Raw genomic sequence first — 25,987 nt, 5'->3', positions numbered from 1 at the left:
TTTATACTGTATTGCATTCTATACTTGTAGCCTGCTTTTTACTCTTAACTGTTTTTTTTTGTCGTGTTAATTAAACCAAGTAAGTACACTAGCAGAAAAGAAATACCACTAATATTTATCCCAAGAATTTAATCTCAAGAACATATCAGACTGTGCATGAAGATATTTTACAGAACAATTTATATTGGTGGAAAAAAATCTTAAAATGTATCAGTACATTCAATGCATGTGAATAGAATACGTAGGTAAAGGTATTGTGGATATGGAAAGTTAGCCATAATAAACCATGAAATGGAAAAGCTGGCTTTATTTTACAATGAGAATATAACTATGACGTGAATTGTCATTAAAAAAAAAAAAAAAAAAGTTAAGAGGCCCTCCCTGGTGGCACAGCAGGTTAAAGCATAGCACTAAGGACCTAAAGCCACTTCCGCATGAGTTGGAAACCCGCCTGCCCCGGAGGTGACCACATGGTGCAGCAGACCTCTCCTGACCTGCTCGCTGCTCCCCTCAGCAGTGCACTTCGTCAATCTGCCTGTTCTGCTCCCCACTCTGTTTCTGGTGAAGCCTCTCGCCGCCCCTGAGCCTCTGGCCTGTACCTCAGTTCTGTATGCGCAAATAAATAAATCTTTAAAAAAAAAAACTTAAGAAACTAAAGAGCAGTGTGTGTATCATTATATATACTAATAATAACAAAACTAGGATTTTTAACTGAGGGCTGCAGATTATGGAAAGACTTCCATTTTCTCTATCATTTTATTTCCTTACTATAAGCATTACAGTATTGGGAAAATGATGAGAATTTTAAGAGGCTTTTCTTTAAATTGCCTTCCAAAAAAAAAAATCTTAACTTTTCCCCACTTACCTGGGCACGTATTCCTTGCTACTTAAAGTGTGCTCCTTGGACCAGAAACAAAAGCATCACCTGGGAAGACCGAAGATGCAGATTCCAAATCCCACCATACACCTTCTCACTAGGATCTGCTTTGCCACAGAGGCCACAGGCCTTGCTGAGCACCTGTCAGCCAGAGGTCTGAGCAAGAACCGAGCAGAGGGGTCCCCTTTCCCTCTCTGAGCCTGGTTCTTCTCTGCTCAAGGGGACCACGACAGAGGTGTCCTGAGGGTCCCTTCGGATTGCAGTTTTCTAAGTTCATGTTTTGTGGTTACTTGCGTGTCTACAAAAAGGCAGCTGGAGAAACTACAGGATGAGCGGCCTGTCTGCCTGCGGCGGGATGCAGGTTGGCACTGACGCAGCCTCGCTCCCAGCCGGGCAGCAGATTGCTCAGGCTTTCTCCTGGTGCCAGGCCGGAGTGCACCCAGATTGGCCGGATTGGCAGTCCGGGTCGTCACCGGGCGGCAGGAGGCGCTGCGAGGCGGGAGGTGTCACGGACCCAGCGGGCGGGCATGCAGGGTGCAGGGTGGCCTCGGGGCGGCAGTAGGCGCCGCGATGCCACCGGCTGGCAGAACCCGGGACCGGCTGGGGCGCGGAACCCCAAGGTGGCAGAGGGCGCTGCAGAGCCGTGCTTCGCTGAGGTTTGCCGCGCCTCCTGGGTCGCCCCGGGAATACACCTGGGAGGGTGGGGGCGGCTGGGGGCGGGGCCCCGGGGCAGGGCCCAGGGGCGGGGCTAGGGCCGACCCACAAGAGCCGTGGCCGCGCCGGCCCGCGATGCTCGCGCTGGACCCCGAGCGGAACAGAGCGTGCGAGCCCCGGGCTTTTCGGAAAGAGTGAGGTGAGCCCGCCGCGTGGGGGAAGGGCGCCGGCTCGGGGTGTCTGACCCGGTGCGGCCGCGGGGTCCACGGATTCCCCGGTGCGGTCCCCGCAGTCGATAGCGGTGAGGTCGCAGCCCGAGGCTGCTGCCTCTCTGTGTCTGGGCTGCAGGGAGGGTCGGCGCTCTGACGGCTGCTCCCACGGTGACCCCGGTCGGCACACCTCTGACGCGAGAGCATTTGCCAGAAACAGGGTCTGGGGTCCTATTTCTCCGTTTCTCTTCTGGGCACCTGCTTCCCTTCCCCTCCCCACCACCACCCCAACTTTTCCTGGACTTGGTGAGACACATGGACTTCACCGCGACTGTTCCTTTTACCCTCTGGACTCTTGCTTCTGGGGTGACTGTGGTTGCAGAAAGAAGCAAACACTTGAAGCGAACTGGTTCTCTACGGTGCTTCAGCCCAGAATGCCCTGGGACAGATGCCCTGGCTTCAGCCCAGGACGGCACCCCGGGCTCCCAGTCACCCAGGGCCACGGGGCAGGGGCTGCAGAAGCACATGCAGGTGCCCAGGCCAGGTGCCAGAGCCAGAGGCTCAGTCAGCTCACTGTGCTAAGGGGGTTGGGTGGGGATTGCTTAGCATCCTGTCAGGAGCCAGCACCCTGACATTCCAGAGTTCTTTGAATGTCCTTCTTATGCTCCTAGACTAACCTAACCTCTCTGCAGCTCAGTTTCTTTCTCTGTGAAAAAGAGGTAGTGCTAGTAGCTTACATCGTTACAATGAGGACTAAATAAGGTACTGTGTAAGGGACTGAGTAGGAAGCCTCAGAATACGGTAAGGACTGAAACCTGACAGCTGCTATTCTTGCTGTTGTTGATGTCATTGTTTTATTTCTATCATCATCAGAGTAGTAGTTGTTCAACTAGGAGCTGAAGTAGTAGTTCAATTAGTAGTGGAAGACATACACTCCTGGGTTCAAGTTCCAGCTTAACCAGTTTCTAACAGGATCGTAGGCAACTGCCTTAAGTTCCTTAACTTCTTTGTGCCCACTTTATCTGTATGAGGGAAAACAAGGCCCTTACCTCGGCAGATGGCTGTGGAAATGAAGTGAGTTGAAGTCCTGGAAAGTGAGTTCTATTTGATCAAGAGAGCAAACTCACTAACAACAACCTTGCTTTGCCTCGAAGTTAAAAGGATGTGTGTGGTGAACGAGACAGGTCCCCTTCTTTCTCCTATGGTTTCACTTATGACATTGGCCGATCCATTCAGATTCCCCGAGGCCCTGGGAAGGGGCTGATAGGGCATAGGGCCCAGGAGTTGTCTTCAGTGAGGAGGTGGAGGTCTGGAGAGCAGGAGCTCAGGGAGTTCAGTGTTTCCATTGACCATTTGCAGCGAAGACAGACTTCCCGGGGTGTGGTTTCATTTGATAGGGAATGGAACATGGATTTGGGTTTCAAGAACAAACAACAAAGTCAGGATGGAGAGAAAGTAGCTCCTCAACTTCAGAACTTCTGCCTGAATTTTGGCACTTTGGAGTGGTACTGAGGCAGGTAAAGATGGACAATGCTGGCCCTCCCTGGTGGCGCAGTGGGTTAAAGCACTGCACTGAGAGGTTTAGGCCACTTCCTCATGAGTTCGATCCCTGCCTGCCCCAGAGCTGACCCACACGGTGCGGCAGACCTCTCCTGACCCGCCCACTGCTCCCCTTAGCAGTGTACTTCGTCGATCTGCCTGTTCTGCTCCTCACTCTGTCCCTGGTGAATGTTCTCACCCTCCGCATCTCTGGCCTATACCCCAGTTCTGTATGAATAAATAAATAAATCTTAAAAAAAAAGTTTCTCTTTAAAAAAAAAGATGGACAATGCTTAAAATGATCTAATGAAATAAATTCCAGCTCCCTAGAGGGTCAGATGTATCTCTGAAAGGCCAGGACCATGTCAGTGTGTGCAGTTTGTGGTGGCTTGGCTGCCTTCTGGAGCCCCACCTCTGTCTCAGGATTCTGTTTCCCTGCCTCATAAACCTGCAACCCACTAGCATCATAAATTTGAAAACCTCCTGCCAGCTCCCTATTTTGAATGACACCCTACGGAGTCAGGATGAAGAGCAAATAGCTCCTCAGTTTCAGAACTTCTGCCTGAACTTCACGGAGCCTACTCAAGTGCTTGCAGCAGACAGAACCTCTGGAGGCCTGGAGCCCACCCTGAATGTCCTGCTCCAAAAATAGACTAATTGGCCTGTGGAGACAAAGGGGATGCTTTGCACATACTCCCCCATACCAGCATTCACCACTGTTGGAAAGTGTTGTGTTTATTATCCTGAGATTGGAAATTCAGTAGCTCTTCCTGCCGCCCTTTAGCTCCAGGTGCAATTAATTACCTGTCTTGGGGAGAGGGTAGCACCCTGTACAATACCAGGCCCCTCAGAGGCACACACCATCATGGCTAAGGCTGCCAGGTTCCAATCCAGCTCCCCCACTTACTAGCTCTGTGATGTTGCATAAGTTACTCCACCTCTCTGGGCTCATTTTCCTTCTCTGTAACATGGAGGTAATAATAGCACTCCTACCACCTGCGGCTGTTGAAACATGAAATGTAATATATATAGACTATGTGTGTATATATAGAGGCTGTGTCTATTTATGAGCTAATCAGACTATAACCACACGTGAGCTCCTACATATACCATCCACGCACCCACAGAGTCCTTCATTTCTAAAAGGAATGTGATTTCACATTGTCAAGTTTCTGTCACTGAGATGCTTCGTACATTGTTGCATAGGGTATTTGCTTTCCAACATTCTCCCCCTAACTAAGCTGTTAATCAAATCAAACTATACTCCCCAAATTAGTAGCATCTTAGAATCAAAGAAATACGACATAATGCCAGGCAAGTATTCAGTGGCCAGCAGTTGTAGGCTGTTGTATCGGGTGTTCTAGAAGTACTAAGGGCTTGCCTATACAAAGAGAAGTGAAACAGAAACATCCTGCTTTCTGAAAGCAGAAGAGAAGGGGGCCGGGAGAATTCGGCCAGGGAGGGACTCAACCTGATCTAAGGTGGCCACTGGGAAATTCTCTTGGCAGATTTACCACTCAGAAGCCATCTGCGGGGTGCTTTACCCATGTCCCACACAGAGCCGGGCACCAGGGGATCGGACCGGACAGGAATGCCCCCTTGAGAAGGGTGGGCAGTGGAGGCGATAGGCGAGGTGGCAGCCCTCTGGTCCCTGGCTGAGCGGATTATGTGGAAGCCTCTGGCTCCAGGTGCCGAGGGAAAGGCCCTTCAAACCCGTCCAGTGATTCACAGGTTGAACCTCACCCTGCCCCCACAGGGCTCGGCCCGGGGGAGCAAAGAAGGAGGAGGCGCTCTTTGGCAGTCATGGTGGCCTCAAAACAAATATCCTGGAGAGAGGGCCAAGGCTTCCGAAGGCAGCCCAGAGAGCACGTGGGCCGGTGTTCCCACCTCCAGCACCTGCCAGCTCGCGGGGGTGCATGAGCTCACCTGCTTTTCTGCTCTGCCTCTCCAGCTCACCAGTCCCATCCTGGCCATGGCTCCTGGAGAGAAGATCAAAGCCAAAATCAAGAAGAACCTGCCCGTGCGGGGGCCCCAGGCGCCCACCATCAAGGACCTGATGCACTGGTACTGCCTCAACACCAACACCCACGGCTGCCGCCGCATCGTGGTGTCCCGTGGCCGCCTCCGCCGCCTGCTCTGGATCGCGTTCACGCTGACCGCGGTGGTGCTCATCATCTGGCAGTGTGCCCTCCTCGTCTTCTCCTTCTACACCGTCTCCGTCTCCATTAAAGTCCACTTCCAGAAACTGGATTTTCCTGCTGTCACCATCTGCAACATCAACCCTTACAAGTAAGAGGCAGGGCCAGGGGCCTGGCACAGCAGTGCCCACTCCACCTGCCCAAGCCCCTCCTGAAAGGGACAGGCCTCCGCCCGCATTCCTGCTTTTCAGACATTTGCATCAGTGGCCAACATTGGTAAACTGGTTCTAAATCTGTCGCCAGACCTTCAGCTCTCAACTACTTCTGGTGGGCTAGTTGGAGGATGACAGAAGGGGGCAGGAGGCAGGATAAGTTTTGCTTGGAGGTGGGGCATGGAGTGATAGAACCCCCACCCCCCACACACACCAACCCACGACACACTAAACCAGCTTAGCCATTTCCCCTGATCTCTCCAAGTGCACACCCTCACTCTCCCTGGAATGTGAGCTTGAAGGTGACTCAGAAGTGACACCCAGGTGACTTGCGTGGAAGCATCTCAGCTGCCCCAAACCCTCCTCTGAGTGAACCCAGCCCCATTAATTGAGCTCATTGAGCCCTAAGCAGGTTCAGCCCCTGGCTCTCTCCCTATTGTCTGCCACAGGACCTGTTCTAAATGGGTCAGCAGAGTCCTTCGGGAGGGTTTTTGAAAACTGACTTCCAGGCTGGTCAGAGCACTTGCCAGGGTGGGGTGGGGGTGGGGGGCAGGGAAGAGCGGGGAGGGAGGTTCTCAAAGCGCACTAACTGGTCTGGCATCACCGGTGAGTTGAGGCAGGGCCCGACATCAAAATCAGGTCCAAGACTCACCCTCCGCCTCGAAGTCTCTCTGTCCTTTCTTCTTCCCTTCCTGCCTCCCTCCTTCTGTCTCTGTCCATTCCATCATCACTTACTCAGCACCGACAAATGTCACAGTGTGTGAGGCTCTGGGGCATAGAATTGATGAACCCCAACACAGACTTTGTCTCAGTGGAGCTTCTGTTGTCGTGGAGGAGGGAAATTTTAACACATTTAATTATCCGTATAAAACTAGTAATAGTGACTTTTAATGACATGTAAATGTGTATATGCACACACACACATACACATAAAAAACTAGCTAGCTAGATAGAATAAACTCAGTGACTCGTCTCAGGGACCCCATTTTCCAGACGGGGAAACTGAGATATAGAAAAGCTAACTGACTTGTCCAGGTCACACATCCCGAACCGGGATGGAGAACTGGAACCAGACCACTTGGCCCTGGGGTTAGAGGCTCATTCGCTGAGCCGAGTTGTCTGCGCCCAGACCAAGCGGGGTGAGGAGAGGCGAGTTAAAGAGGAGCCCAGGACCAGGGGGTGCTGAGAGATGCCAAGATGGTGTCATTGTGCCCCCAAGCAGCCACACCTGTCTCATGTTGCTGTGCTGTTGGGGGCTGCTGGAGTGAAGCTTCTTCCCTCCCAGCCCTGCCAGGGAGAGTCAGTGAGCCCAGGCAAGGGTGCAGGAGAGAGCCAGAACCTGCCCCTGGTAGAGTCCTGGGCAGCAGCTATTTATTCGTCCTCACTGTGGCTAGTTTATGGGAGGCGCCTGACAGCCACCTCTCCAGAAATGCGGGTTGGGGCCAACTCATCAACACACCCCGAGTGCAAGCAGACGGTGGCAGCAGCACAGCCGCAGGAAGTCACACAAGGGTCACATGCCTGTACCCAGCTGCTCCTGCCAGCAGTCACTTGGGCTGAGATGAATCACGAGGGTCCAGTCTCCATCCTGAGGGGGCATGCAGGGCTGAGCCACTCTGTGGAAAGCAGAGAAGTGGCCAGCATTTCAGCAGAGGGGGTACCCCTCTCCCAGACCCTCCCTTCCCACCTCGGCAGGTACAGCGCCGTGCGAGACCTTCTAGCCGACTTGGAGCAGGAAACCAGGGCAGCCCTGAAGACTCTGTATGGCTTTTCAGAGGTCAAGTCTCGGAAGCGCCGGGAGGCAGAGTCCGGAGGTTTGGCCTGGGGGGGCTCCCGGCCCAAATTCCTCAACCTGGTGCCGCTGCTGCTCTTCAATCGGGAGGAGAGGGGCAAGGCCAGGGACTTTGTCACCGGACGGAAGCGGAAGGTGAGCGACAGCATCGTCCACAAGGCATCGGATGTCATGCAGGTGCACGCGTCCAAGCAGGTCGTGGGATTCCAGCTGGTGAGAACATGGTCTTCGGGGCTTGGGGCTGGGCTGGGCTGGGCTGGGCGGGGGGAGCCATCCAGAGAGGCTTCTCCTTGCCACTCGCCCCTCTTAGTAGAGAAACACCCCCACTAGGGAAAATGGGCTGCAAGCTACTGAAATGAAAGCCACTGGGGTGATCTCAAGCAGACAAACTTGTCTTAGAAGCAACCAGTCACTCAGGGAAGCCTCTGTTGTTTTTTTAATTTTATTTTAATATTGATCTTATTTTCATCCATCATTGTGCTCCCTTCAGGTGTAGTCCTGGAGTTCTCCCACCACCATAGTACCCGTGCACTGTCACCACAGTCCCTCTTTCTCTTCCTCTCCGCATTCTTTTGACCCCTCTTTCATCCCCTCCCTTGCTGATTGCCTCAAATCTAGGGTCAGTTTGCAAGTTTTGTGTTTTTCTTGACCTTTGTATGGTTTTCTATGTCCCACCTGGAAGTGAAACCATGTCATGTTTTTATTTTTCCTTCTGACTTATTTCACTGAGTATAATCCCTTCCAGCTCCATTCTTAGAGGCCTCTTTGAGGAAAGAAGTAAGGGAAAATCCAGGGATTGTGGTGGCAAGATGATGGAGTCATTCAGAACTGCTGCTGGGTTAAATAAGCTTCAGCTCTTTCCAGGTTTTCTGTTGACCCATTCATAAAGATGAATTTGGATTCCATTGTGGGGCTTTCTCATTCCATTGTGGGGCCAATCTTGGGTCCCTGGATGGCTCACAGAGAACGGTGCATCTTGCTGGATAGTTTCACCAGACTGTATCCACCGGGGCAGGGGGGGGGGGAATCCCAGCAAAGCAAAATTGGGGTGCAGACATCAGACAGGAGAAAATAGATTATCAACAGCAGACATATCCAATGTTCCCAATAGTATGTGCCTCAGTGAGGTGCCTAGAGCCCAACTCCTCATCTCTTTTTCTTGATCCCCTTTGAGGGACTCTGAGGAAGTGTCCACTCACTAGAAGTGAAGTCATTACCTTCCTGGGAAAGCTCAATCCACAGCCTCCCCAGCACATCCAACCACATCTGCAGGACAAGAACCACTTCTACACTTTCTACCTTCATTGCTGATTAGGAGAGCCTATGGCTCCAGTCACAAATTCTGGGGAAAAAATGGCTCTTTCTCTTGGCCCTGGAGACTTTTCAAAGTTTTCTTGGGTCCTTTCACAAGATAACCACAAGTTCTTCTTGACTCCAAAATCTTTGGTGTCTGCCTTTTAAAGTTTTCCAAGTCCTGTGTGATAAGAACATCAAAATTCACCACAGCTTCTCTACAGAGCTATTGTTATAATATGATAGGAGGTCAAGAAGAATGGCATTTTGTAGGTGAAACCATGAAATGGAATGTCTTATTCAAAGCCCTGCAGAGAAGCAGGACCAAGGTCTTGATCAGAATTCACTGACCCAGTGGGAAATGGTGAGGGTTGGGTGGGACTGCCATAGCAACAGTTAGTCAGAGCTGGTTGTCTGGGGACCTGACAAGCTGCTTTGCTTCTCACCTGGTGAGCAGTAGTGGGGGTTGTGAGCCTAGGATTCTTTAGCCTTCTTGCTGAGACCCTTCTTGCTCTTTGGCTTGACAGTGAGGTCTCCTAGTCCCCAGAAGTGAGAGAATGCCCATTTGACCGTAGATATCCTTCCTGGCCCCCTGAGTATCTGCTCTAGAGCCTCAGCTCCCCACCTGTACAGTCCTAAGGGCGATGGCAGAGCTGGTGGCTCAGTGCAGTGTGTCCTCTTTTCAGTGTCCAAACGATACCTCGGACTGTGCCCTCTACACCTTCAGCTCGGGGATCAATGCCATCCAGGAGTGGTACAAGCTGCATTACATGAACATCATGGCGCAGGTGCCTTTGGAGAAGAAAATCAACATGAGCTACTCTGCCGAGGAGCTGCTGGTCACCTGCTTCTTCGATGGGGTGTCCTGTGATGCCAGGTCAGGAGCAGGAGGCGCCTCTCTCAGGTCCCTGACCTGAGCACCTGACCTGAGACCCTGGCTCTGAGCACCACCCCTCACATGCCGCCCCTGCAGCTCAGGATAGGTCTTCGGACCTATCCTTTAGGAAAAGGTGTTCTTTTCCTAATGCTGCCCTTTGAGAAGCATCTGCACGGGAGCTAGGCTGTAGGGTCAGTGAGGAGAGGACAGAGTCGAAACATCCTTAAGCTCACAGAATTACTCTTAAGAGCAGCGTAGTTGATGGTGTACATACAGCCTTGGATATGACCATTCTGCCTCCGATGATGGAGAACGGCTGATCTGGTACAGGAGAAAGAAGAGAGGGAGGGAAAGGAGGCAAGAAGGAGGGAGAGGAGAAGAAAGACCCATATGGATGTTGAATGTGCAGGTCTTTCTACCTTTAATGCAACACTCAGACCCCCAGTGGTGACTGGAGAGCGATGGTGTCTGAAGAGCTTACTTCATTCCTTTTAAGTACTAAGCTTCTCTAACCTTTCTGTATGCTACTAAATATTGGACCTTGTGAAAGCTAAATGATGGGGGCAAATCTTGTGATTCTTTTTCTGGGGACCATTTCCTGGGGCTGGAAATCAGATTGGAAGCTGTCAAGTACTGGCTGCGAAGTTCAAGCGTAGAGGGGACAGATATATTGGCACGGGGAATGCCAGGTGCAAACAGAAACAGGTGAGAGGGCTAAAAGGAAGACCAGAAAGAGGGTCTGATTCTACATCAACATGTGCCAACCTGAACGAAGGGCCTTGTCTGCCACTTACCAGAGGAAAGATGGAGAAAGTAAGTCACATCTGTCATCCGTTGTCCAAGAAGAACCTGGGTACCGTTTGCACTGCCCATCCTGCCTTCAGTCTAGGGGCACGAGAGGAGTCTCAGCACAGACCTTTCTGATCTGCGTTCTTCCTCCATAGGAACTTCACGCTTTTCCACCATCCAATGTATGGGAATTGCTACACGTTCAATAACAGAGAAAACGAGACCATCCTCAGCACCTCCATGGGGGGCAGTGAATATGGTAAGGAAATCTGAGGGGAAATGGGGTTCCCTGAGCTGGAGCAGGACAACTGGGCATGCTTGAGCCTTCCAGAGTCCCAGGATCGCTTGCCTGGCCAGAGCCAGGGGTAGACTCCCCTTTTGCTGTGGTCCATGGTACCCATGTGGCTTCCTTCCCGCTGGGCGGTGTCTGTTTGCCCTTTGCTGCGTCCTCCTGACTGGATAGCACAGGTCATGGTTGGCTTCCTTCTCCTGGGAAGCCACTCTAGTTTGAGCTTTGTAGCTGAAGTGAGTAATGTTGGCCTTGGCTTCCAGATGGGTTAAACCCAGATAAGCTGAACTACCGATTAGGGTGGCAAGCACCTTTATCTTGGTGGAGATAACAGGTTCAGGACCAGCTCTACCACTCAGCGTGACCCTGTGCGCATTATTGCACTTCATCTATAAAGTGGGAATAACAATAGTACCTGATAGAAGGTTGTGGCAAATGATTTAAAATAGTAGAGCACTGAGAATAAGACCTGACACGCGCTATTAGTCGGCTTGGGTCTCCATAACAAAATAGCACAGGAGAATGGCTCACACCCCAGACACTGAACTTCTCACCATGCTGGAGGCTGGATGTCCATGATCAAGGTGTGGCGCAGTGAGTTTCTGGTGAGGCCACTCTTCCTGACTTGCAGTCAGTCAGCTTCTTTCCATGTCCTCACATAGCCTATCTTGTGTGGGAGAGAGAGAGATAGAGAAAGAGGGAGCATCACTCTGTGGCTTCTTTTCCACTTCTAACAAGTATACCAAGTCTGTGGGATTAGGAAAACCCCCTTTATAACCTCACTAAACCTTAATTACTCCTTAAAGACCCAATCTCCAAATACAGTCACATTGGCGGTGAAGGTTTCAACTTACGTATTTGGGGAGGGGAACATAACTGAGTCCATAACACACAAAATATACATATATAAGTATATATATATATATATATATATATAATAACACACAAAATATACATAAATAAGCATATACACACATTCTATATGACTCGTGTATATATAGTACATGCTACACATGTATGTAATATATACACACTAAACATACGTCCAAGTTGCAGTTATCTCAGCGAGCAATGCCGAGAGTCCACCATCACTACTGCTACTACCACCGCCAGTAATGCCATGGCTCCTTCAAATACTATGACTACTACGAAGGCTTTGTAGGGAAGCAGGGACTCCAGACTGGCCTAGCTAACCCACCAAAGGAATTTTTGAAAGGTCCCAGGTAAACTGAGCACAATTTAATCCACTCACAAGGAAAGTCAGGGCCTCCCATGGTGGAGGGCCACACTTGGCTCCTTGTCTTTGTCCTTGTGTAGCCTGTTCTTACCGAGTCTGCAAGAAACCATAATTCAGGGCACAGACTTTCTTGGAAGAACTCGTCTGGCAACTGGGAGCAAAGAGTTGCACCGTCCTGGTTCTGCTGTCTGAGCAGTGTGACCTTGAACATGGGAGAGGAGGTCACACTCCAGAAACAGACCAGTGCACTGGAGCCTATTGGGAGGGGGGGCGGAGAGTGAAGCGAGGAGGGAGGGTACAGATGGGCTCTGGGTGGCACAGCAGTCAGCTGGGTGGATTTTATTCCATGGCACCCCACGCACCCAATGGATGCCACCAAAGGGTGTCAGAAGGGAGTGACATCATCTGATCTTGGATTTCCAAGGTAGACCATGGGGACAAGAACCAGAACAGGGGGAGACGTTAGACCAGTGATCAGCACCCCATGGGTGCTTCGTCTTTCCCTGAGGGCTCAGCCAGCATCAGTGCTGCGAGTCCTTTTGGATGCTCCCTAGAAAAACTCCCCCTCTCAAAGCACCACGTGGAGAAATGTGTCTCAGGCAGCGTGGCCATTCCTTATGCTTGGCAGAGCTGGCGTCGGTTGAGCCCAGTCTCAGGGACCTGTCAGTGGGCTAGTCAGGCGTAACTTCCATCATGGAGTTTCATGTGTACCCCTTGTCCACTTTTCACTTGTTGGAAATGTCCTGAGGTTTGCAGAGCTGCCGGAGAGGTAGGCTACCCCCAGGAAATATTTTCTTAAGCCTTTGCCCACAGCAGGCTGCCTTGTCCTCACAGGGCTGCAGGTCATCTTGTACATAAATGAAGAGGAGTATAACCCCTTCCTGGTGTCGTCCACTGGAGCAAAGGTGATCGTCCATCGGCAGGATGAATATCCCTTCATCGAGGACGTGGGAACAGAGGTTGAGACGGCGATGGCCACTTCCATTGGCATGCACCTGGTAAGAGGATAGTGTCATCTCTGTAGGTGTGGTGAGGAGGACTCGTGTGTTCAAGGATAACCAGTCTGGTGCAGCTCATGGAAAACAGTGTTGGTTCAAAAAGTATCTCCAGTGGTCACTCTAGGGCCTCTGTGCCTTCTGTATGGATGAGCTAGGGCAGGATGCCATAGGGAATGGAATTCAGGGAATACTCCTTGCTAGAGCCTAGAAGAAACCTGTGCAGGCATGTGACTATTAAATGTCAGTACTGTAAATAGAGCAGACTAACACCTTCTTCCTGGGCCACCCAAAAGCCTCTGGGACATGCAGTCCACAATTTAGAGGCTAATGGATTCACCAGCCATCAAAGCTCTAGTGAACCCATCACTCTCCCATTGGATTCACCTCATTTTACAACAAATCTCTTGTGCCTCGTCTTTGACCTTCTCTGACCTTATTGGGTGCTGAGAACCATCAGACCTGTCAGTGGGAGCACATCTGAGCTGCAGACTCCAACCCCTGGGTCAGCCAGGCCCAGTGGGCATAGAGGGCAGGGTGAGGCATGAGTTCTGATACCCCTGGTTGCTCCACCGCAGTTCTGTGGTTTGTAGGTCTGGGGTCAAGAACTTATAAGAGAGACTCTGTGCACAAAACATTAAAGCCAAACCATACTAAGAAGCATACCGGGCTCATGCATCTTCTTTCCATCCCCGGCCTCCATCTTCTCTGCCCTCTGTCCCTGTCAATTCGTGTCTTGGCAGGGTGTCAGTCTTCTAGAGACATAAGCCTTTCTCCTTTGGTGCAAAAATAAAATGCTCTTCTGCCCATTTTTTGCTCCATCTATAACTGGGAAATAGTTCCTTATCAATACACATAGATTTACCTCATTTTCTTAACTCATGGAAAATGTCATCAACTATCCATTGTGCAGATAAGTTATGGATTAAATTCCCTGTCGATAGGCATGAAGTCATCTCCAGGCATGACTAAAAGCCACAGTGCAATGTGACTGCCGCCTAGGAGGTCAAACAGTGTTTATCATTGATAAAATGCCCTCCGTGAGGAGGTAAACACATACGGCCTCACTAGCACTGCACGAGAGTAGTTGTTCCCCACACCCTCACCAATGCAGGTATCACCCAACTTTTAATCTTTGCTGATCTCCAAATGAAAAATAGTGCCTGCTATAGATTAAATTACCAGTCATGCTTAGCGGCATTTTCCCACCTGCTTGTAAGGGGCAAGAATCTCCCACTATTGTCTGGGCACTGTTTTGTCCAAAATTAATGTCCCACATTTAGTGTTACGGCCTTCTTCCTTATAAATGTGAACTCTGATTGATGATCAGATCAGACCCACTAAATCAGAATCGCTGAGAGATGAGCCCAAGGATCAGGGCTTTTGCCTGACTCCAGTGGATATTCAAGAGATAGCAAGCTCAGAGACCTCTGCTTTTGAACTTGAATCTGAATGAGAGGACAAGGTATGACTTTCAAGTGAAAGTGAAGCTTAGAGGACACAAAAGGGCTAGCACCGCTGGAGGATGGCTGCATGTTGAGCTACTAAGCGAACACTGAGCACTGCACAGCCACCCACATTCAGTCAGTGTTTCCAGTATGCTAGACATGAGGGTGACATCCACATGGAAGACACCATCCCTGCCCTGTTGGAACCTAAAGTCCAACAGAGAAGGTAACAAAAAAATTACAAAGGTTCATTCTAATTGCTGTAAGTGCTGAGGAAGAGAAATGTAGGGTGCACAGAACATACCCCGGGGTGTCTGTCCTAGGGATTTTTTTTAATGGGGGATGAGAGGAGTTCAAGAAAAGCTTTCCTGGGGAAGTGATATTTAAGTTGAGACTGCAGAGATGAGGAACTAGAATGATAGTGCTTCAGAGGAAATCTGTGGCTTCAGTGCCTCGTGGTTGCCCAGCAAAGGCAGCCCTGGGTAGGTCAACCCACCAGGATGGTTGTCTGGGAGCCCAGGTATCCCCTGAAGGCTTGCTGCTTAAGGGCTTTGTTCCAATGTTGGGAGTTTGTTCCAAAATGAGAAGCATTGTGTGCCAATTTGGGCTGTGTGGGTGCTGATTTCCGAAGAAAAAAAACTAATGCCCAACCTGTCCAAGCCATAGCTTGAAAAGACTTTGGGGCCTCACTGAAGGAGCTGGGTCATGGATTCCTCAGCTGGTTGCAAAACTGCCAGATTAGAAGAGTGAACATTTTGATCCAGCGTTTCCCATGTGGTTTTACGTGCATCCTGAAGAAGTATCTGGAATCTGTAGCACGTTCTTACCATAGCTTTTTGCCCCGTCTTTCCTTTTCCCTCCCACAGTGTCTACAAACTTGGATGAGTTATAAGCTGGGAGAAGTACAAAAACTAAAAAATTCTACCCTCTGATTTTCTTCTCTGACTTAAAAATACCCATCACATTGTTAAGCAAATATTTTCTTTCCAAATGACGAATAAACAAAGACATGGGTGGGTTTTCTGCTACACCTAATTTGAGATGTACAAAATTAAAGCCACAGAACAGGGTCGGTCAGCTCCAGTTTTGATTTATGAGCATTCAGAACAACAAAAAAACAGGGATTACTAAGAGGTCAGCAGGGGGTCACTAAGAATAAGTCCAAACAAACTAGACTTCCTTCCTTTCTTATTTATTTATATATTTTTGATTGGAGCATTAAGTTGGTAACTTAGTTCATTGGGTAGGCAGTTTGATTCACAAATCTTTCTTCATTCACTGAGGAACATTTTGTGTCCAACGCTTAGGGCATTCTGGGATGAATACAATACAGCACCTACCTGCAAAGATCTTACTAGTAAAAAGAAGATAATACACTTTTGCAATATAGTTCCCAGCTCTGTGAGGTCAGAGACCTGCTCCCTCTTGTCCCCAGGCTTAGTTCTTAGAGCATAGTAGATATTCAACGAATTGTTGGATAGACAGGAGTATGAGTGTGTGGGCCAGACAGAAGCTGTTAGAGGTTTTCTACATGACGGGTGGCTGAAGGGCAAGTGTCACAAACAAATAATATCAGAAAGAACCAGTCCTGCAAGGGTGACAAAGGGACCACAAAAAAGATTCGAAGCCATGTAGAGAAACTTTTTGAAAAACCACGTTGGTTGACATGTAATCAGCATACAGGATGGAGCACATTCAGAGTAATTCTAGAAGGAAATGATGAAGACCCGGGCTAAGGCAGAGACTCTAGGGCTGGACACAGTGGACACAGTGACTGGACACAGTGACTACTCTGAGACAGACTACAGGATGCAAGCAACAGGCTTGACAACTGAGGTCGGTGAGGATGGGCCAGGGAAGTTGGGTTGATACTTAGGTTCTGGCTTAGGCAGTAGATGGAAGTCCAGGCTCACAACGAGGGAGTACAAGAGAAGAGGAAAGTTTGGGGCAGAAGATGATCGCTTCAATTTAAGACATACCCAAGTTGCTGTGGCTTTGGGAAACCCAGGTAAAAATGTCCCGTAAGTAGAACCTATGAACTTGGAGCTCAGAAGAAAATCATGTTGGCAGGTGGCTGGAAATCCTGGACTTGGAAATGCCATCACCCAAGACATAATGCAGTATTCTAGGACTGAGTAGAAAGAAAATGGAACTATAGAGTCAGCGATAAAGGAGCAGAAACCGGAAAGTGAAAATTAAGTCAAGAGAGTCCGAGGAAGGTGTGAGCCCAGTGCAGCTGGGAGGTCAAGAAGATAAAGCATGAAAGGTGTTCTTGGGTTTGGCGGCCACGAGGTCGCTGGCATTCTTTGCCAGAGTAGTTTTCAGTGGGAGAAGCGGAACAGAAACCAAAGTACAATGGGCTGGATCATGAATGGGAGAGAGGAAGTGGGCAAGAGTGGACAACTCCCTGGGGAGGCGGGGTGGTGGGGGTGAGAGAGCCAGGCCCGGAGAGGACTGGGCATGGTCAGTCCTCACATGCGCGAGACACAGATTAAGTGTGGAGGCTCCGGAGCCAGACGAAGGATTCAAACCCCCATTTTGCACTTTGTATCCTCTGTTATTGCTGTAAAATGGGGATAATGATCTCACATGTGTGAGGCACATGTCCCAAAATACTGGCTGTTGCAATACATTTTTAAAGAAAAGAGATGCAAAGAGAAGGCAAACTGGATCTGAAGCAAAAGGAGCAGCCCGCAGGGTGTTTTCCGTGACACCCTCCGCTTTGAGCCTTTCTGTTTACTGAGAGGAGTCGGGGAGTCATGGCCATTTACAAACGTCTTCCCAGATCATGGGTCCCCTTTCATTTTCTTTATGCTATTTCATATGCAAAAACAGGCTATGTTTATGTAGTCAAATCTTTGTTTTCTTCTTTAGTCATTATGTTTATTGAGGATTTCCCCTCCCTCAGATCAAATATGAGCTGGGTTTTCTTTCAGTTGTTTTATCATTTCAAACTTTCACGTGCTAGATTTTTTGCCTGCGGATTGTGAAGTAGAGGTAGAATTTATTGCTTCCTCCAAGTGTTAAGAAATGTAAACTATTAACTGTGTTACATAGTTCTACGTTCACATATGGAGTCATTCTTTTTCTCTTCATTGATTAGAAGCATACACTTTCTCTTACATAATAATTTGTTGTAATTATTACAGCATAAAAAGAGAACAAAAGAGAAAAAAAAAAGAGCTAAACCATGCATGACACCATCTAGGCCTTGTCTTGCCTTCTGACATTTTCCCTGGGGACAGTTCATTCCTTCCCTCCCAGTGCAACGTCCCTCTTCCCCACACACATGCACACACACGCACATGTAAGCACGTATGCACACCCAGGCACCCTCACAGTCACATGCACATTCTCGGTTTTGTGCTCTTAGAAAGGAGGGCAGAAGCTGAAATGGTTCCCACCCTCCATAGCTGAGCAGTCTGGAAAGCTTCCAGGATGGGGTGGGGGGTGGGGAGAAAAACAGGGGGAGAGAGGAGGGAGGCAGAGAGGGAAGAAAGGTGATCGAGAGAGCTGTCCAGTTCGCCCAGCTGAGACTGACAAGCCACAGACTTTTATCCCCCTCAACAAAGGTCATCTGTGTCCCCTGCCCTACCCACAGCTGCTCAGGAAGTAACCTGCAGAACCCAGAAGCTCTGATTTCGATAAGTATCGTTACAGAGTGAAGGGCCATTGAACACTCAAAAAGCATAAAAAGCAAAACAGTTTCTCACAGTCAGTTTCCTGGAAATGACCGGGAAAGCGAAGCAGGAGCCCAGCCACCTCTGCCAGCAGCGCATGGCCAGCCCCGCCCACCTACATGCCGGGGCAGATGGAGCCCCAGCAGCTACCTAGGCTTGGAGACAGCTCAGGCAGACCTGGGGACCCCAAGGAGCCCCGTGAGCCTGCTGCGTGGAATAGCTTACAGGTGGCAATGGGCTGGGTGCCCTCGAGGGAACCGCTCAGACTCTCTGTGCCTCGATGCCCAGCCCAGCCCTGGCGTGTGACCTAGAGACTAAATCTGTTTGCTACCCAGCTATTAGAGGGACGGAACCTGTTTATTCTGTGCAACATGGCTCGCTCCATTGTTCATGGAGAGAGCAGCTTGCAAGGCAAGGTGAGAGTGTCCGTCTGTCTGAGATGTGGCAGGTGACTTGCTCTAGGCGGGGGCCCTCTCTCGAAGAGAGGGGGACACCTGCCCACTGCTTTCCCCTTGTTTGCTTCTGCTGTTTAAATATTTTTAAATAAACGCCCGTCAATTACCTGCAGGTCCTTGCAGGTAATTGAGGGAGGCTAATGGGTCAGCAGATGAATTACAGTATAAACAGAGAGGGATTACAGCCACTTGACATGTCTGCAGTTTCTCCCTGTGTGGAAATTCTTGACACCTTTCTTGCTCCCAACCGACTTTCTCAGCTGCTCTTCCAAGAAAAGAGACTTTCCTTCCCTTTCACAAGCGTGCCAAGCATTCCCCCTTTACCCGCACACTCAGAGCAGAGCAAAACTGCGGCCCCCTCGCCTGGAGCCTCGCTATAAGCTGGTCTTGATTTAATACTTTACCTGTCATCACCCCACCTCCCTGCTCCTTCCGTGTTCTTTTTTGGCTTGTTTATTCGCAGTGACAAGTAGTCAGAGCCAAATTTAGTACGCCACATTGAAAGGTTTTGAACTGTGAGTTGTGGTGGCCCTACGGCCTATGACCTGGGCTTCCTGCTGCCCACTGGGCATTCCGTGGCCCTCGCTGAGAAAGTCAGTGTTGTCCAAGTCAGCGTCTGGGACAGGAGATAAGCGGATCCCAACAGGGACAAGCCCTCCAGAGCTCACAGTCACTGCCCGACTCCCAACCCTCCTGTGTCCTCCTGGGGACACCCTGGGCCTCCGCCATTCTGAGTGCAAATCCATGCTTCTCAGCACAGCATAGGACACCCACTTGATCTTACCTTGATTTTCCTCGTCAACTTCATCACTACTGACCTCTCTCCTTTTTGCCTGTGTCCAGCCACCCTGACCCTCTCCTGCTGCTCTCTCTGCTCCGGTCACTTCTACCATTTATTTGGCAACGTCAGCCCTTTCTGGCCATTTCATGTTAAACCTCCATGTCCCTTTCTCAGATAGCTCTCTCTCAACCATGCTCCTGAAAAGTCTCCCCTCCACCCACCCCTCCAACCTCTCCATCCAGTTTCTTATTGATTGATTGATTTGCTGGTCCCCCACTGGAATGGAAGCTCCACACGAGCAGGAACTTGTCAATTTTGATCACTGTTGATGCTGTTGTAGCTCAATCAGGCACCTCGTAGTGCTCACTAAATATCTATGAATGATTGACCAGATGAGTGGGGTTCACGACTCCTCCAGGGGCTGCTGGCTGGAGGAGGGAGGCTGAGCTTGTGCTGCTTTGATTGCAGACAGAGTCCTTCAAGCTGAGCGAGCCATACAGCCACTGCACGGAGGACGGGAGTGATGTGCCCATCAAGAACATCTACAAGGCTGCCTACTCCCTACAGGTATGTTCAGAGGGGGCAGGCCTGTGGCCTGGTCCCAGAAGACCAAGTTATATATGTGGCAGGGGTGTGTCTGAGACCAGGAACTCAGTGAGAATCCTTGGGGTTCGTCCAAAGACCTCAAGAACAGATATGCCAGCTGGTTCCAGTCCTCTTCACTCTGTCTGTAACCAGAGCTTAATTGATTCATTGAGGTTTGTGTGGAACACAATGTACAGCTGAGACAGGCCTGTTTTCTAAGTGGGGCTTGGTGAGTGAGGGACAGGACTGGAGCCGTCTGGGAGAGGTGTTGTTTTTGAAGTCAAGTGGCCTCCCCTTCCCCCATCCCCCGCTTTCTCCCTCGCTGATGGCTGGATGGTATTAATATGTCAGGGAATTGCATAAGAAAACTCAGATTTCCAGCTTCTCTTTAGAAAGGAAAGGTGACTGTGTTATGCCCATGTTCCTGGAGGATAAATGGCGGTGGAGTTGACCCTGCTTGCAAGGTGGATCTCCATGGTCCCTACTATTCCCCAGTAGACTAGCCGCCTCCCTGGTTCCAGTCAACATTTAATTTTTCACTTTTGCATGCAGTCTTCTTGTCCCAAATTCTGGGAGTCTGCAGTCACCCTCCTCCCAGGAAGCCCAGCATCAATGCAAGTCAAGGCAGTTGAGCAAAAGGACCAGGCTCACCTCCACTGAGTCTTCGCGCTTACTCAGAGCTGAGAGGTGATGGAGATACTGAGTGGAAAGAGACATTCGTCAGAGAATGTCTACTTGTACGAAATAGAAATAGAATAAAATTGGCTTCTAAAAAAAGTCAACTCATAGAAGACTTTTGGATATTTAATGAGAAGTTACTGGGTACAAACACTTTACATACTTTCTCTGTTCACAACAACCTCAGGAAATAGGTATTAGCATACTAATTTCAAAGAAGCCACAGTATCAGAGAGGTTAAGAAACTTGCCTGAGGTCACACAGCTGGAAGTAGAAAAGCTGGGATTTGAACTCAAGCAGCCAGAATTAAGAGTTCCTGCTATGGGTCCTCCCTGGTGGCGCAGCAGGTTAAAGCACTGCACTAAGACGCTAAAGCCACTTCAGCATGAGTTCGATCCCCATCTGTCCCGGAGCTGACCCACATGGCGCAGCAGACTCTCCTGTCCCGCCCGCTGCTCCCCTCAACAGTGTACTTCATCATTCTGCCTGTTCTGCTCCCCACTCTGCCTCTGGTGAAGCCTCTCACTGCCCCTGCACCTCTGGCCTGTACCCCAGTTCTGTATGCACAAATAAATAAATATTAAAAAAAGCTTTTGTGCTGTAAGCTCTAGGCATCTTGTAGCAGCTTATGGTCCCCAAGGACCCAGTGCATGTGACATGAATCTGAGAATGGGAAAGTTGGGAACTGTTTCTTGTGTCTCCTTCAGGTCTCCCAGCTCCACTTGGTCTCCACATCTCAGTCTAAATTCTCAGTAAATGTTCTAGTTTGGTCCCTTTGGGGTGATGGACCACTCCTGGCCTTGTTGGATATGACATAATAGTCAGGTTTGTGTGTCCATCAAGGGAGGCTGACCTCCCTTCTTGCCAATGGTGTGCAGGGGGAGTTCTCTGGTTCCCATATGCAAAGCGATTCCTTGGTCTCCTCTTCCAGATCTGCCTTCACTCATGCTTCCAGACAAAGATGGTGGAGAAATGTGGGTGTGCCCAATATAGCCAGCCTCTGCCTCCTGCGGCCAACTATTGCAATTACCAACAGCACCCCAACTGGAGTGAGTAAAACCCATCCCTGGCCTTGCACACCTCTGGAGCCAAGGGCTCTTTGTCTCCTGCCAACTATGGCCTTTGACCCGAGAGAGGTATTGGTAGAGATTAGAAAGAGTTTTACTCCTGTTGTCAAGCCTGGCTGGAATCATAATGCCCAGTTAAGGATCAAATGCTACACTCCAGCCTGTGCTAAGTGCTTGATCACACCAGTCAACTCCAGGAGGTAGGAAGAATGGCTGGGACCCTTTCACAGAACAGCTAACCACAGCTCAGAAAGTCTCAGCAACTTGCCCAGGGTCACACAGCCAGGGAGTAGCAGGGCCAGCCCCAAACCAAGGGCTGTGTCCCTACCTCACCCCACACCTCCACCGTATTCTGTCTCCTGACATCTTAAGGCAGCATTTGTTTCCAAAGGACTATTATTTGTAGAAAGTGGGAGAAGAAATTTAAAGACTGAGGAGGGGGCATCCCTGGTGACCCCCAGGCCAGGCCCCATGGCCCTGAAGCTCACACTTCCCTCACTTTGCCCCTCAGTGTACTGCTACTACCAGTTGCACCAGGCCTTTGTCCGGGAAGAACTGGGATGCCAGTCCGTGTGCCGTGAGGCCTGCAGGTGAGCGGGTGGGAGGGATGTGACCAGCAGGACCAGGCTGGGCCAGGGCCAGCCACCTGTGCTCACTCTGTGCCCTTTTCCCTCTAGCTTTAAGGAGTGGACACTGACCACCAGCCTGGCACAGTGGCCATCTGCAGTTTCTGAGGTACGTTGTTTGGCCCACTCTTCACCTGAGCCTACAGCCTGGAGCCTTGTTGATATCCTGGCTGTGTTGTCTGGCCCCAAGGTGATCCACGGGGGAGGCCCAGGTCAAGGGCTGGGGCAGGTGGAGGAGGGCAGATGGCTGGCCCTGGCCTCTTTGCACATCCTCAGGCCATGCGTCTTTCTCCATCACAGAAATGGCTGCTGTCTGTTCTTACCTGGGACCAAGGCCAACAAATAAAGAAAAAGCTCAACAAGTAAGAAGACCCCTGCCCTATGGGCCCAGGGCCCCCAGCCCTGTGCTAGCCTCCTCATTGCCATGCCCTCTCTTTTTCATTCACTCATTTCTTTATTCAGCAAATATTTATTGACCTCGTATTATGAGTCAGATGCTGCTTGAGGCCTGGGGCTCCCATACCTTGACCATGACCCAGAGCATGGAAATACCTTCCCCACTGGGGCCTAGTGAACACATAGGTGAACTGCAGCGCCCTTGCTGACCAAGCACGGTGCACTCTGGAGTCCGCTCTCCAGCCTCTGTACAGTGGGCTCACCAAACCATCTGCTCTCATTCACGCCAACCGCTCACACCCACACCCTGGTCAATTTGTGTCCACGTCAGTTGTTAAAAATTCTGAATAGCTCTATGAAGACAATCTGATCATTTCTATTCTACTTCTGTTTGTAGAATATACTGCTCAGGGCTTCATCGGTTTCATTTATTCATTCACTCATGGCTTCCTGATGACCCACTTGGAAATTATTCCTCTGAACTTTGAAGCTTCTAGTCACACTTGAATTTTTAACATAGAAATCCAATCCCAAGGGAATTTTTTAAGCAAAAATCAGCCAAGTCAGAGATCAGGGACCTCAGAAGAGACAAAGGTGGGAGAGGACAGTGAACTAGCCATAGGAACTCAGCCCCTGGCCATCCCTCTGGTTACAGTCCCAGCCCTGGCCTGGCCTCCAACGTAGACTGAGTAGCCACAGAGTAAAGGGGAGGGAGAGGGAGGGGAACCCAGCGTAGTCCCTGCCTCCAAGGTGTGTGCAGTCCAGTAATAAATTTTAAGCGAGCAGTTACAAACGATTAAACCAGTATTGCAAACTAGTGACTAGACCAAAAGTAGCCCATTGTCTCTTAACTTTTCCCAAAAGAGCGAAAGTTCTGACAGCAGCAGATCTCTATTCTTGCCCAGTGTACTAAACAAGGACCAAGAGCTACCCGAGGGATACATGTGACTTTTGCAACTTGCCACACTTCTACCAGGAAGCAACTCCTGGTTAAGAGCATGGACTCTGGAGCCAGCTCTAGCTAGGTTTGAGTAGCGGTTCTGCCCATATGGGCTGTGTCACCTTAGTCAAGTTACATAACTGATGCATGGGGATGAGTAAAGCATCCCTACCTCATGGGGTTGTGGGAATGACATGAGTGAATTCACGTAAGGTTCTTGAACACTGTTTGACAATGCAGGACGTGTCCGAGAAGTGCTGGCAGCTATTATGGTTATTAATTATTTACATTATACCCAGCCGACCTTGTTCATTTACATTGCCTGTCTCCTGTACTTACTTGAGATCACAATCAAATAATCACACATCAAGGTTTAATGAAGAATGGGATGCATGGGAGGAAAGCTAGGTGGTCTGACATGGTCTGGAGTTTGCTAAGTGGTTTTTGAGGAAATGAATGGCCTGAACAGCCAGGCCCAGGCTAGAGGTGTACTCTGGAGCACAGAAAGAACCCCCCAGACTAGATTCCGAGGACTTGTGGAGCTTAAAGGCTGGACTGCGCTGGGGGTGGGCAAGAGGGAGACAGTCATGCTGAAGGGCTGCCCCTGACTCACCTGCCCCTCTTCTTGGAATTCTGCAGAACAGACTTGGCCAAACTCTTGATATTCTACAAAGACCTGAACCAGAGATCCATCATGGAGAGCCCTGCCAACAGCGTGAGTGGCTTCCGTCTGGTGCCTATGCTGGGTCTGTGAATATGCACATCTGCCTGGCCTAGGGGAGCAGAGTCAGGTTCTGGGGGTGAGCCTGGGTTAGTAGAGCTGCCATAGGCCAGAGCGGGTGGCATCAGGCGGGCCACAGAACCTGTCCGCTTCTTCCTCCAAACCTAGCTGCTGACTCCCTTGGGAACTGGGGTCCCTGGCTGAGGTCACCCTGGACCAGTATCCCTCTTGATGGTGTGGCCTTGGCCTCCCTTGCAGATTGAGATGCTTCTGTCCAACTTCGGTGGTCAGCTGGGGCTGTGGATGAGCTGCTCCGTCGTCTGCGTCATTGAAATCATTGAGGTCTTCTTCATAGACTCCCTCTCTATCATTGCCCGCCGCCAGTGGCAGAAAGCCAAGGAGTGGTGGGCCCGGAGGCAGGGGCCTTCTGGCCCAGAGGCTCCCCCCGATCCCCAAGGCCAGGACAACCAGGCCCTGGATCTTGACGATGATCTGCCCACTTTCACCTCTGCTTTGCGCCTGCCTCCAGCACCAGGGGCCCAGGTGCCCGGCACACCACCCCCCAGATATAACACCTTACGCTTGGAGAGGGCCTTCTCCAACCAACTCACAGACACCCAGGTGCCAGCCGAATCCTGAGGCAAATGGAGAAAAGAAATCTCGTCGGGATCCCCAGCCACGGGCTGAGAACTTAGACCCTGTCTCCTGGACTCAGAGGGACCTTTGCAGCCTCTCTGGGCTCTTCAGAGATAGTGACAAAGTCAGCTTAGACAACAGGAGGGTGCCTGGTGTTGGGGGTTCCCAGACGACCCCGCCCAGCAACACTCACAGCCATCCAAGAAGAGATAGCCCCTGTGGCCCCAAACCCTTAGCTCACCTGCTATGGAGAGAGCTGGGGGCCAGGAAACAGTACCAGCCCGGACAGGCCAGAGTAAAGCCTGACGGGGTTCTTCGCCAGGATTTGAGAGAGCGAGAGACTCCTCCAGAGCTGTGAGCCAGGGGTTTCAGTTAGTCCCCCAGCCTGGGCTACCGCCCAAGGATGTGACTTAGGTATCAAGGCAGGAAAACAAGGCCTGGTGCCAAAGGTAAGAGGTAGTGGCAGCCCTGGAGCTGTTTGTGAATCAGCTGTTTTTAGTCATTGACCTTGGGGTGAGATCTCTGCGCCCTCATGCAGGGAGCTGGCCCCGAGGCCCCTGGAGTATGCAGGGGAGGGCTGCAGTGGCCACAGGCCTGTGGCTGGGCCTCACTCTGGAGGAGTGGGTGGGCCGTGTCCTGATGAGCTGAGCCTAGACCCTTTACCCAAGCAGAGAAGGCAAATTAAAGAGCATTGCTGGGCACCCTCCCGATGGTAGTCCCAAGACACGTAGGATTGTCTCCCGTAACCCACCTCGCTGCTCTTCCTCTACGCAGCCCACAGTGAATGGCCTACCCTAACCCACCAGCTACCTTCCACAGACACCCAGCCATGTTCGTGCCATTGTCGAACTCCGATTTAACAGCTAATGTGTGCTAAGTACGTGGTGGGTTTTCAATGTCAGCGCAAGAGCAGTTTGCTGATCCTGCCCTAAGAACTTCCAGGTTAGCAAGCCAGGGAATTACAAAGTAGGACCTGACCCACAGGCCAAATCCCATTTTTTAATCCATGACCTAAGAATGTTTTTTCCCTATTTTTAAGTGGTTTAAACTCTCAAAAGAAGACTATTTTGTAA

At 50.4% G+C, this 25,987-nt stretch overlaps 1 protein-coding gene across 1 annotated transcript; it reads left to right on the top strand.

Moving 5' to 3' along the window:
- Positions 1 to 1,675: 1,675 nt before the first annotated feature.
- On the top strand, positions 1,676 to 25,987 carry SCNN1G (sodium channel, non voltage gated 1 gamma subunit). The gene is made up of 13 exons (XM_004692070.2): positions 1,676 to 1,730; positions 5,231 to 5,568; positions 7,325 to 7,634; positions 9,401 to 9,591; positions 10,536 to 10,639; positions 12,741 to 12,904; positions 19,734 to 19,832; positions 21,460 to 21,577; positions 22,107 to 22,185; positions 22,273 to 22,330; positions 22,522 to 22,583; positions 24,197 to 24,272; positions 24,537 to 25,987. The coding sequence occupies exons 2-13, from the start codon at positions 5,252 to 5,254 to the stop codon at positions 24,915 to 24,917; spliced, it is 1,959 nt and encodes a 652-aa protein (XP_004692127.1). The 5' UTR covers positions 1,676 to 1,730; positions 5,231 to 5,251; the 3' UTR covers positions 24,918 to 25,987.

Source organism: Condylura cristata, unplaced genomic scaffold, assembly GCF_000260355.1.
Source record: "Condylura cristata isolate star-nosed mole 26May11 unplaced genomic scaffold, ConCri1.0 scaffold00032, whole genome shotgun sequence".
NCBI lineage: Eukaryota > Metazoa > Chordata > Mammalia > Eulipotyphla > Talpidae > Condylura > Condylura cristata.
This window is presented reverse-complemented; position numbering and strand designations above follow the sequence as displayed.

Excerpts from the sequence above, each read along its gene's own strand:
- SCNN1G (XM_004692070.2), top strand. The coding sequence starts at position 5,252 with ATGGCTCCTGGAGAGAAGATCAAAGCCAAAATCAAGAAGAACCTGCCC. Across the intron at positions 22,186-22,272 it reads GTGTGCCGTGAGGCCTGCAG|CTTTAAGGAGTGGACACTGA; the intron begins GTGAGCGGGTGG and ends TTTTCCCTCTAG. Across the intron at positions 22,584-24,196 it reads ATAAAGAAAAAGCTCAACAA|AACAGACTTGGCCAAACTCT; the intron begins GTAAGAAGACCC and ends GGAATTCTGCAG.